This window comes from Rhineura floridana, chromosome 22 (genome assembly GCF_030035675.1).
Source record: "Rhineura floridana isolate rRhiFlo1 chromosome 22, rRhiFlo1.hap2, whole genome shotgun sequence".
Lineage (NCBI taxonomy): Eukaryota > Metazoa > Chordata > Lepidosauria > Squamata > Rhineuridae > Rhineura > Rhineura floridana.
In genome coordinates this window covers 4,538,495-4,550,961 of record NC_084501.1, presented here as the reverse complement: position 1 = coordinate 4,550,961, position 12,467 = coordinate 4,538,495, and the positions used below count along the sequence as shown (strand labels likewise).

The 12,467-nt window shown below is 45.9% G+C and overlaps 1 protein-coding gene across 2 annotated transcripts; it reads left to right on the top strand.

Annotated features, from left to right (window-relative positions):
- The first annotated feature begins 89 nt into the window (after positions 1-89).
- On the top strand, positions 90-6,067 carry LAMTOR2 (late endosomal/lysosomal adaptor, MAPK and MTOR activator 2). 2 transcript variants are annotated; one of them, XM_061605682.1, is made up of 4 exons: positions 90-270; positions 1,835-1,997; positions 4,550-4,639; positions 5,807-6,067. In XM_061605682.1, the coding sequence occupies exons 1-4, from the start codon at positions 203-205 to the stop codon at positions 5,861-5,863; spliced, it is 378 nt and encodes a 125-aa protein (XP_061461666.1). In that variant the 5' UTR covers positions 90-202; the 3' UTR covers positions 5,864-6,067. The 2 variants fall into 2 exon arrangements, with proteins under 2 accessions (XP_061461666.1, XP_061461667.1); XM_061605683.1 differs by lacking the exon at positions 90-270 and adding an exon at positions 277-375.
- The last annotated feature ends 6,400 nt before the right edge of the window (positions 6,068-12,467 follow it).

Sequence of the window (12,467 nt, the reverse complement as noted above, 5' to 3'; positions counted from 1 at the left end):
TTCCGCCTTGGTGAAGAAACGTCAGTCTGGAGGGGCGGGGCACACACAGGAAGCGGAAGTTACGGTAAGAAGGGCGCGAAGACTACAATTCCCAGCATTCCCGGCGCTTTCTTCCTGACTGGAAGCTCTGGACTCGCACTCGATCAGCTGGTGCGAGACTTCGCATTGCTTTGCGAGCGCACTGGCTGGTAGGGAGGTTGTGATGCTGCGTCCCAAGGCCCTGACGCAGGTGCTGAGCCAGGCCAACACGGGAGGAGTCCAGAGCACCCTGTGAGTACCTAGGGAGGCCGGCAGGCCGAGTTGCTAGGACTTACCCTCGAGCCGCTGCCCACGGCGCTGTACAGTAACTTCTGGAACTCACTACCACAAGATGCGGTGACTGGCTTTTGAAAAACTGGGCTGGGGGAGTTCGAGGAGGAGGAAGGTTTTTCACTGCTTTACATAATCAATAATTTTAAAACTAGCAAAAGTAAAATGTTTTGAAATGTAGAAAGCACGTGATGTAAGGCTATAATTCCCACCGAACAAAGATGGAGAATGCTCAGTATAATATGTACAGTAAATAACAATTCCAACTGCTTGGTGCCTTTCAGCCTTGTGGTCTTCTTCAGTGGCATAAATGTTGTAAATAGTGGCTTAGCTGCTCCAGAATATGAAGAGTTGAAATAGTTCAAGAATGTGTGTGTGTGTGTGTGTATCTCTCTATAATATACATATAGCATTATTGTTGTTCAGTTAGCAAATCTTATCTGCTCTGTGTGTGGGGGGAGGGGGGGGTCTGGCCTGCCCATAGCAATTTGTTTTGTGTTTCTTTCTCAGATAAACAAACTTGTAGTAAAACCTCTACTCCTCAGGCTGGCTAAAACTGCAACTAAAATGGGTGTTTGTGGCAATTTGAAATGGTTAGGTTCCAGCCTGTAAATATGAATGTGCGAAGTGTCCATTGTATGTGCTGTTTAGCTTGCTGTACAAACATCGCACTCGCCCCTAAGAGAGTTCATCAGGTTACAGATAAAATCAAGTACGTATTCTCATCTCTTTCAAAATCAGCTCCAGAGGAGCTCAAATACTTAATGTAAATATACTTGACACTTTTCATGTTTACAGTACTTAAATAGTGCTGCAGCTGCTATCTCCAGTGACATAGGACTACCTCGGTCTAGTCATGCAGCAGAATGAGGTGCCTGGGCTACTTCAGGGATTGTATTTTGTCTACCCCCACAATGCCTGTGTGACAGTAAGAGCCAGAGCATTGTGAAGAAGAGGGACTAGTTCAACTTGATCTCTTTTCTGCTAGCTTTTCCATGCAGGAGAGTCTTCAAAAGTGATATTCCTTGCCTCCAGTCAGGACTGGTCGAGTCCATCCTACTATCTTGTTCTATCGCATGTATTGGGAGAAGGACTGTCTTAAGAACCTAAGATGGGCCTGGCTGCTGGATCAGACCAAAGGCCCATCTAGTCTAGTATTCTTTTCTCACAGTGGCCAACCTGATGCTCCAGTGGGAAGCCCACAAGCAGGACCTGAATGCAGAGGTGCTCTCTCTACTTGTGATCCCCAGCAACTGGTATTAGAGGCACAATTCCTGGGGACAGCCACTTGGGGGTGGTCTCTTGCCCTCATCCTCTGCTCTTGAGCTTCCTAGAGGCATCTGGCTAACAGTTGTTTGAAGCTGAGTGTTAATCTTGACAGAACCTTTGACCTGGTCCAGCAAGGCAGTTCTTATTGGTCTCTGTTTGTCTAGTCAGCTCCACCCCAAGGGGGCAAGAGGGGAGCTTTTAGACTTTAGCACACACTACTCTCAGGAAACTTATCCTCTTTGTCGTTCCTCTCTAGGCTTCTGAACAATGAGGGCTCCCTCCTTGCATATTCGGGTTATGGAGACACAGATGCCAGAGTCACTGCTGCTATTGCCAGCAACATCTGGGTAGCTTATGACAAGAATGGGCATCAAGCTTTCAATGAGGATAACTTGAAGTTCATCCTAATGGACTGTATGGTATGTATCTTTAATATCTTGGCAACCTATGCTGCCACTTAGTCAACTTGGAGCATCCATTTCTGGTCCAGGGCAAAAATCACAAATCCCCAGGTGTGGCTGTCAGTGCACCTTTTAAGCAGCAGAACGGTGCTCCTCAAGATCTTTGAGGGGCCATGTTGAAGAATTAGTACATAGTGGTTGTGGGTTGCCCTGTCTAAAGTGCAGCCCCCACTAGCAAGGGCTGGAATTCAGTAGTTCCTGTGTCGATCAGCCACCATTTGCAAGAGGCCTGAAGTCACTTGAAAGCATTTGAATGGCCTCTTATGCGCCCATGCACAGATTTTAGGGTTTTCACTTTTCCCTTAAGCCTGAAGCTGTTCAGAGTCCTTGTATGTTAGGAACTGCACTCTCACTGCTATGGAAACTGTGCAGGCCTAGGTATCTGAATTGGCAGGCTCAAAAGAGGAAACTCCCACCAGAGATTTATCTCAGGACTGGAGATAAATCAGGGTAAAAACAAATGGAGTGCTACAGCGGAAGGAAATTATGCTTTTTGTTTATTACACATTTCTATATGTATATGAGCATATATAACTCTGGTCATAGCCAGTAAATCAAAACTAATAATACAAAACCAACCCAAAGGTTGTTAGGTAATACAGTATATTCTTACACAATCTAGATATCTTAATACATAGACAGAAAAGAGTGACAATTTAAATCTCACCCACGGGTACTCAGATATGCCTTGGAATAAGACTCAGCAGTCAGGCCAACTGGCAGCAGCGTTGGACCAGTTCATTAGGACTGATGAAAAACTGCAGGGGTAATCTCTCAGCTAGATCATCTGATCTGCAATTGCATCACCTTTCCGTTCTCACAGACAGTTAAGATCTACAGTAGGGTCCCGCTTTACAGCGCTTCACTTTACAGCGTTCCGCTAATACAGCAGTTGTCAATTGCAGAAAGGCCCTGCTCCTACGGCGCTTGTTCTGCTTTTATGTAATTTTTTGACCATCGGGCGCCATTTTGGTCAATGTTAGTCAATGCGTTCCACTTTACGGCGGTTTTCGCTTTACAGCGGGGGTCCGGAAGGTAACCCGCTGTATGAGTGGGGCCCTACTGTACATCCAAACTCAAGTTAAGGTAACTATCAAGGCATCTGGAGAATCCCTATAAGGTGTTAATTTCTGGTCTGTTCAATTGTTGACTATAACTCAGACTTGTTGACTTGTGTCTGGCTGCATGCCCAGACTTCCTGGGGTGTGTGGGAAGAATGGGTACAGAATTGGCTTGCCTTTTGAAAGTACGTTTCATTACAACTCTGAGGGGGGCAACATCAAAACATTCTAAATACATAGACTTACGTGCTACATACATAATATTTAAAGGCGCCTACTACTCATTGTTAGAGCTGGATTGAATCAGAGCCTGGCTTTGTGTCATGTTCACCAGGTTAAGAGCAGCTCCGCTGTGAGAGAGCTCTTGCCTGGAGAACATTTTGCTTCTCTGCCAACCTGCAGAGGAACCTGGAGAGCAGACCAAGTGTCGCAGGTGTCGATCACCTGACATTACAGTGATATCAGGTGACTTGTTTTTGCAAAGCACTGTACACAGAAGCCCCGAATGATCAGCTGCCCAGGGCAAGCCCTGACAGTTAGCTGATTTGTCAGCCCTTGCCAAGCCCTGTCCACAGTGCAGCCAATCAACACCTGAGGGATTTGCTGATCTGTATTGAATTCATCAATCAATTATTGAAAGAATTTATAAACCACTTAATAGTTGAAAAATCTCTAAGCAATGACATCACAGCAACCAGGATGCAAGCTTTGCCAACCGCTGTTTGGTGTGGTGACTGATTTGTGTGTGTCTGTTTGGTGGGGGAGGTGTTGGCATCCTCGGCTGCCAAAGCTGCTGGCCAGCAGGCATAACATGTAGTTGGGCTCAACCTTGGCTGACAGCCACAATGAGTTGGGTTCAAGTGCATCCATCTTCAACCACAAGCACCACAGGCAGGATGGAATTCTAACAGCCGCCACCCAAGGAGCCCTGTGATGAAATCCCTCTTGCGTATGTCTGGGGCAGGGCTTCTGTTTTAAGAACTGAAGAAGGCAGAAGCTCAAGTATCTCCCTTCATCGCAGCCACTTATTTAAATGTTCTTAAAGCAGGAGTGTCTACCTCATGGAAGCTATCTGTCACCCCCTCAAATGTTTTTGTGGCTCCAATATCCGCCCAAATTTGTCCTTCAAACATTTTATTATTTACTGAGTTTAATAATTAACAAATAAATATATCTATAATAGTGTAGAATAGCTGATAGGGAAGCCTTTTGGAAGGTCACACCCATTTTCCTACATTTTGGCCCTTCGAGAATTGATGTGGCCCTTAGTCTGGAAAAGGTGAGCTACCCCTATCTTAAAGGGACAGAAGGTTCGTCCCAGATTAAATAATACTGTCTGGGGTGGGAAATGTAAAGATTCTGCAGTCAGTGAATGGCTTTTTCTGTGCACCCATACGTTCCATTTCTTCTTCTCTACCCTGTCTGGCAAAATGAATACAATAATCCAAGGAGGGTCGTGTTGCAATCACCAGAGTTGCCAACCTGCTGCTGTGCATGTATGCAAAAGAGACGGTGGGCTTTGGCATGCTGAAAGCAAAGGTAAGGTCCCTCGGAGTGGTGGGTGTGGGCTGGCATTCTGATGAGGACAACTTTGTGCGGATTTGCAAAAACCCTTGCATGTGTGAGCTGCTCCCAGTCTATCATAAACTGTTGTGTGGAAGCACCTTTAACAACCAAAAGGGTTATTGTGGCAGAAAGCTTGTGCAGATCAATCCCACCTTCTAGGAGATCTGGCCCACAAAATTCAAAGTAAACGTGAGTGGGGAAGGTGGTTCAATGGTGTAACTCGTCTAAGGCAGCTTCATCGGTTCATACGTACGTCTGGAGTAGAATTGTGTGTCTGATTTTTCTCCTTTTCCAGCAATATTCAGTGACTGGATGGGGGCTTTGCTGGGTTAAGCTGCTGCAGCAGAGCCACCCTGCTTGGTCAGCTGCCCTCACTAAGCCTTCGTGGCAAATTCATGCATGGATTTTGATTTCTTGTGTTGGAAACCCACTTCTTTATTCCATGCTGAAATCTAGTGCTAAACAAAAATGTAACTGTTATCAATGTACTACTTGGGAGTTTTGATATCTGTGTTGTGGTTGTGCCTGGGGCGTGTGCCACAGCATCCCCACCCACCCCCAGAGTTACACTGCTACCTCTGTAAGGTGTGCATTTGTTCCTGATTGCCTTCCATCAGATTGTCGGCACCTGAGTGCCCTTGCATCTCTGCATGCTTTCATTGTCTATCTACTCCTTGCTTCCGTTTCTAGGTACAGCAGCCTCTAGAAGCCGTATCTTTATTCAGACATCCCAGCAAAGCATAGATGGCACAAACCATGGTTTGCGAGTCCCTTTCAAACTGGCTTGCAGACCGGTTGATCAGCTAGGGCCTGACACCAAAGCACTCGGGCATAAAGCTCTTTCAGTGGCTACTAGGTTTGACCTTCTTAGTGAAAGTTGAGCCTAGCCAATACGGAGTCAGTATACCTCTAAATACCAGTTGTTGGGAGTTGCAAGTGGAGCAAGTGCCATTGTCCTCATGTTCTACCTGTGGACTTTCCTGAACAGGCATCCGGTTGGCCACTGTGAGAACAATTATGCTTTGGCTTTTCTTAGGTTCTTGTTGAGGGTAATATCTGAAATTGACATGACTGCTTTATCTGAATTCTGTGAAGGAGGTGTGCCCATGATGAACCCTGCCTGCCCTTGTATTTTCCCAGGCTCAGGCTTTGGTCCAGTATCTTGAAGACCCACTTACGCAGGTGGCTGCTTCCTGAGCAGGTGATGGAGCCCAAAGGTGGAACCAAGTTGTTGCACCCGTCTCTTGTTGGGAGCAATTTTCAGAACAAGCTGTTCTACTGAGATGATCCTGTGGACTCTGCTTCCCAGCAACCTTGATGATCGCTGTGTGTGTGTGGTAGCACCGAATGTTTCAAAAGTGGAAATGACAGTGAGGAGGAGAATTAAAAAGGGTGTTCTTAGTGGCTTGAGTCCTATCTCTCTTGGAAGGATGGGTGGAATTTTTGACACAGCACAAAGGGAAAGGTGGGGGGGGTGCCCTACTGCATATGAAGAGATAAAAGCGTATATAAGAAGCTTACAGCTTCAGTCCTGCTGGGAGTAAATCTTGCTGAACACAAGGGGGGCTCACTTCCAAATAAACACACAGAAGTGGGTCCCGGATTGCAGCTGGAGCCAGGCTTTGAAGCCACATCCTGGGACTGAAAAGTTGGAGAACTGATCCAGGCCAGGCTTTTTTATAGAGCTTTTCTTGTGAAGCCGGGGAATCATTTCCAAAGGGGACCACTTGGGGGCAGCAGAGGTGCAAAAGGAATTTCCATTCCTAGTTAAATGTTCTTTTTGGTTTTTATTGGCCACTTCCAGCAATCCTTGCCATAAATGAGGTTGGGCTAGTTTCAAGGCCAGTGACACCTTCCCAAGTCTGCATCTGCTGAGCTAATCCTCCAAGGGGTGCAGGCGTTGTTGAAAGAATTGGTGAGTCAGAGGAGGTGTTTGCTTAACCATTCCCATGCCTATAAATTCTCCCCTGCAAATATTTTCCTCCACCATAACCTTGCACCAGAGTTGGGCTTATTTCTGCTTTTGGGCCCAGGTGGAAGAAAAGGATTATAAATCATGTGGCAAGGAAAATCAGGAGGTGTATGTAAGTAAAAGTAACTCCCCTGTCCACTCCAAACATACACCTTTTTTCCTCCTCCCCCTGCACCCATTGCAACATTTTGGTCATAATAGCACACTTTAAAGAAGAGATACTGGGCTGTTTTTGCATATCTTCTGAGAATGTGAAGCCTCCCTGCCTGGGTGAGGTACCAACTGAGCTTCTGCCTGTTCTTGAGTGTTCTTGAGCACACACACACCAGGAGAAGCTGGTTTGAGTTTCAGATGCTTAGCATGCCAAAGATGCTTTCAGCCTAACAAGCTAGGCAAACACTTTAGAATAGGTCCTCTTGAACTCCATAGGATTGGCTTTCTGTTGCAAAAGTGCTTCGTCTTCCAGCTGATCCTCAAAAGGCTACTCTTGGGGAAAGGTGCTTGCAGGTTTAACAGCTGCATAAGGTCACTGTGATGCTAGCCAGATTTACAGTAAGGTGATGGGAGTGGGTGGGATGTCTTTACTGCATTGTCGGGTTGAATGGAGAGGTAGCAGCAATCATTTGCACAAAATAACCTTTTTGTTCAAATAAACTGATATGTGCTCTCTGCGCATTTTCCAAATGTATTCTGGGATACCCAAAAACTTCACACTGAGACTACCAGAGCTGAAGGGACTTGCACTCTGGCCTGTGCCACCAGCCTAGAAACCAAGGGTCAAGTGGGAGGCTGCTCTCCCCCTGCCCACGGGGGTAACTAACCTCACTTTGTCCACCAACCAGAGAAGGTGCCGCTGCGTCCCCTGAATGCTTACTTTCTCCCCATTCCCTATGTCTATTTGTGAGCCTGTGAGCAAGGATGGTTGTGCTTAACATCTCTGCAACATTTTTATCTACATGAGTTCTTGAATCAGGGCAATTGTCAGAATTATTGGATGATTTGTCACATGCTACTGCGGAGTCCGTGTGTGGTTTCGTCTTTAAATATTTTAATGCTTTTGTTTTCCATTTTCTCATCCTGTCCTGAACTAATATTTTTACCTGTGTAGGAAGAGGGATTTGAGTGTGTCTGCCTTCCCAAATGCCAAGTGAACTCTGGAGCAATTAATTCTTAAATTGGCGGTTCCTTCGTGCTTCGTTATCGAATCAAGTCTTCTGTGACTATTTGGGTGCTGCTGCTTATAATCTGAAGCTTAAGCAGATCTGGAGGTGGCCATTATGCCCAAGTGGATCTGAGCACCTCGGGGTACATAGCAAAATTCAGCATTTTGGCTGTGCAAAGTTGTAACCTGCAGTAATTTCAAAATGCTGTTTTTGTCACACGTGATCTTCATGGTAGATTGTCACTCAAAATCCTGATTATGGACTACAGATCCATTTTCAATTCCTAAAATAAGAGACTGGTCTTCTGGTACCTGGAACAGGTTCGGAGGGGGCAACGAGGATGATCAGGGGACTGAAAACGAAGCCCTATGAGGAGAGATTGGAAGAACTGGGCATGTTTAGCTTTAAGAGAAGACTGAGGGGAGATACGATAGCAATCTGCAAGTACTTGAAAGGTTGTCCCACACAGGAGGGCCAGGATTGCCTCTCGAATGTCCCAGAGTGCAGGACACAATAATGGGCTCAAGTTGCAGGAAGGCAGATTTCAGCTGAACATAAGGAAAAACTTCCTGTTAGATGGGTACAACAATGGAACCAATGACCTCGGCAGGTGGTGGGCTCTGCAACACTGGAGGCCTTGAAGAGAGAGCTGGAACAACCACCCGTCAAGGATGCTTTAAGGTAGATTCCTGCATTGAGCAGGGGGTTGGACTCAATGGCCTAATAGGCACCGTCCAACTCTACAATTCTATGATACCTTAAAAGTCACTGGCCATCCTTAGGCTACTAGGTCCACAATCCAGAGAACTCAGGTGAAGGATGTGTCTACATAGCAATGCTTAAACTGGTTTCAGCCTTATTTAGTGCTTGTGTTTTCCTCAAAAGAGCTTGGCTAAGGGGATGTTCATTCCACACGTATGCATATGCGCACACATGCTTTTCATGCAGCAATTGCTCCTAGAGAGCTTTGGTTGAGGCCACGATGAGGATTAAAACCAGGTTGACACTGGTGTAACATGTCCTAACTTAGTAATTTTTTCTTCACTTCTGAAGCAGCAGACACCCCTGGAAGACCATCAGTGCAGTGGGATAGGAATTCAGGAGTGCTAGAAAGCTGTGTGAGATCGAGCATGACTCTTTCATTCAAAGAAAATCACTCTCCAGGCAGGGCTGTGAAAAATCTGACTGAGACCCCACAGAGCGCCTGCCTATCAGTGCCCACCAGACTGAACTTAGATGGTGTGGCTTGGTTTGTATGTTCAGTTGGGAATGGCAAACGCTCTGAATTCTGGTTCTGGAATGGTTGGGGCAGAGACCTCTAGCTGGGAATGCCGATAGCACATTGCAAACAATGTTCTGGAAACATCTTGACATCTTCAAGGCTCTCTCAGGTGGAGGGGTTTATGTGAAAATGCCTGTGAAAGCAATATATGGAGTCTTCTGGCTTTCTTTTACCAGCCACCCCCTCAGGTTGCTTTTCCTATGCAATGTGTTCCCTAAGCTGCTCTCTCTTCTCTGTTCCACCCTTCCAGTCTAACTGGATTCATTCTTGAGGTTTATGGCAGAGAGGCTAGAAATGAAGCCTGCCTGCGGCTGCACTGCTCAAAGCACAATGCGGGCTTCTCCAGAATCCAATAGCCCAAACAGCACCCAAGCAATTGCCACTTCCCTTTGCAGAGAGGTTTTTCCACAGTCAAGCTGTATGCACATTTTGTTAAATAAATAAAAAGACAAACAAATAAAAAGCAAGTTGCTAGCTCTTGGGGTTGTGAAGACATGCCTGAAGGCGCACGAGCAGTTTCTGTTCATTTAGGCCCTAACTGTAACCCTTACAAAGTCCATTAAAGGCAAGTTATTTAACTTTCATTAATTTCAGTGATTTTGCTCTGAGTGTTATTCAGTTGGATATCACACTTAGCATCCAGAAAGAGGAAGGAGATTGTCAGCCTAGTTCCACACTTTGTTGGAAATGGAAATGGACTGCCTTCAAGTCAATTCCGACTTATGGCGACCGTACGAATAGGGTTTTCATGGTAAGAGGTATTCAGAGGGGGTTTCCCATTGCCTTCCTCTGAGGCTGAGAGGCAGTGACTGGCCCAAGGTCACCCAGTGAGCTTTATGGCTGCGTGGGGATTCGAACCCTGGTCTCCCAGGTCATAGTCCACCACCTTAACCACTACACCACACTGTCTCTCTCCACTCTTTGTTATGTGGCAGTAAATCCCACTGACATGGGCTTGCATCAAAGTAAGTAAGGGCCAAACTGGACATTATACATCGGCTTGTTTGGCATTCCCCTGGTCTCTCCCTCTCTGCCCCCTCCCCATCCGCCTCTGCTGCTTTTTAAATGCAAAAGCAGTTTGGGGAGGGAGGAACTGCATGTTTAACCCTCTTCCTGCTGGCTGTTCTTTTGTTTTTCCAAATTAACATGCTGGTCCTCACCTCAAAGTCAATCTGTATTCTATCTAGTTTATTTTCCGCCCGTCCTCCCAGCAGGGATGTGCAGAGTGTGTCTGTTTGTTCACCCAGCAGTGGTGCCTGGTGCCCATTGGACTGGTAGGGCCAGAGCCAATAACAGGCAGAGTCAACTAGTTCTAATTCTAGCGCCCCCCCTCCCTCACCATCTTTCCTCCCTGCTGAGCCCTCTAAGGATAATCCCAAGACAAAGGAAGAGGCAGCTGGCAGGCGCTCCACCCCCTGGACTGGTTGCTGAGTAGGCAGGAGGGTAAGAGGTGGCTGAGGGCAGTTTGAGATTGGTGGGGCAGCAGCCTTTCCCGCCCCATGCAGTACAGGGGGATAATAACATTGGCCTGCCTGACAGGACTGTTGTGCATTTATAATTATTAATCTATATTGTTTCTGCACTTTTCTGTCTTGTGAGTGGTAACATTAAAATTATTGAGATGCATGTACTTGGCGCAACCGGTAATACCCAGCGTTACACTTTCTTGAAAGAGACCCATCAAAATCAGTGGGTTTAAGTAATGTGAGTACAGCTGGTATAGCCCAGTGGGGAGGAGAGCATGGCTGGGAGTCTAGAGTCCGTGAGTTCAAATCCCCACTCATGTCTCCTGGGCGTCAAGGGCCAGCTAAAGATCACCCCACAGTGAGTGGCTCGGGTTACGTGCCCTGCCACCTGTGCAGCCGTGGGCAAGCTGCATAGTCCCAAGGAGCCCAGTTGCCCCCCAGCTGGCAGTTGCGGACAAGAAGGGCTGGCTTGTGCAGCTGTGGCAAGCTGAGCAGGCCCTAGCCAGCTGGGGAGGACTAGCCTCGGAGGCAATGGGAAACCACCTCTGAATACAGAATATATTCATAGGGTAGCCATAAGTCGAGATTGACTTGAAGGCAGTCCATTTCCATTTTCCAAGTAATGTAAGCTCATTGATTTTAAAAGATGTCCCACTTTTTAAAAATGTGTTTACTCTCACAAAAGTGCTTGTTGCTAGGTGTTTCAAAGTAACAGAGGGGGTGGATTAGAACCCGGAATGAGCAAGGGGCATTTCTGAGGGCACAAAAGATGTCTGTAGCAAGGAGGAGAGATGAAACCAGCTCAGTCCCACATTTCAGCTTTCCCATCGAGAGCACCTGTCTCCTGGCCCCCTTTTAATAAAGTCAGGATCAGGGCCTCTGTCAGTGAGGGCCATTACAAGTCTCTCTCTCTCTCTCCCTGGTTCTCCCCTCTTGGATTTTTCTCTGTCTTTCAACACTGCCTTGGGATTACTTTCATGAGAGGTGGTATCTCAAAATATTAAATAAATCCATACATAATGGCTTCAAAAGCAGGGTTTTTTTGGTAAACCGCTTAGAGGTTTCTCACAATTAAGCAATATATACACTGCTAAATAAAATAAAAATAAACTTCCCCCCAGAATATGAGAAGACAGGATTCACTAGAAAAGACAATCATGCTGGGAAAAACAGAAGGGAGTAGAAAAAGAGGAAACCAAACAAGAGATGGATTAATTCCATAAAGGAAGCCACAGACCTGAACTTACAAGATCTGAACAGGGTGGTTCACAACAGATGCTCTTGGTCGCTGATTCATAGGGTCGCAATAAGTTGTAATTGACTTGAAGGCACATAACAACAACCCAGCATTGAGATGCAAGGCTTTACCTGATGAGCTTCAGTCTGTTGTGCAGCTGTTAATAGCCCAAGGAGGCTTTTGTCAAGTTTTGCCCATGCTGGCTCTTACCTGGGTGAGTTTTAGGCATCAGTTGTTGTTTTTAAAAAGAAGGCTTTATTTGCCCAAGCCATTCAATTCAATTATTTTCTGAGCTGCATTTTTAGTGTGTGCTGCTGCCGCAGCCTTAGTTTTTTTTTTAGTTTTAGCGCTACTGCTGTATTTTTATGTTGTAGACTGGTTTATTTAGCAACAACTATGTACCGCTTAATCAAAAATATATTTATTGGTTTACATAAAATATGTAAAATATTAATTTAAAACATAGTGCTAAAATAGTCAACATCAAACAATTATCGGAATATAAATAAAATCAAGAGTTTAAAAAAGACATTTTTGTTATGTGGCTTCAAGTCAATTGACTTATGGCGACCCGATGAATCAGTAACCTCCAATAGCATCTGTCATGAACCACCCAGTTCAGATTTTGTAAGTTCAGGTCTGTGGCTTCCTTTATGGAGTCAATCCACCTCTGGTTGGCCT

Excerpts from the sequence above, each read along its gene's own strand:
- LAMTOR2 (XM_061605682.1), top strand. The coding sequence starts at position 203 with ATGCTGCGTCCCAAGGCCCTGACGCAGGTGCTGAGCCAGGCCAACACG. Across the intron at positions 1,998-4,549 it reads TCATCCTAATGGACTGTATG|GAGGGTCGTGTTGCAATCAC; the intron begins GTATGTATCTTT and ends CAATAATCCAAG. Across the intron at positions 4,640-5,806 it reads TTGGCATGCTGAAAGCAAAG|GCTCAGGCTTTGGTCCAGTA; the intron begins GTAAGGTCCCTC and ends GTATTTTCCCAG.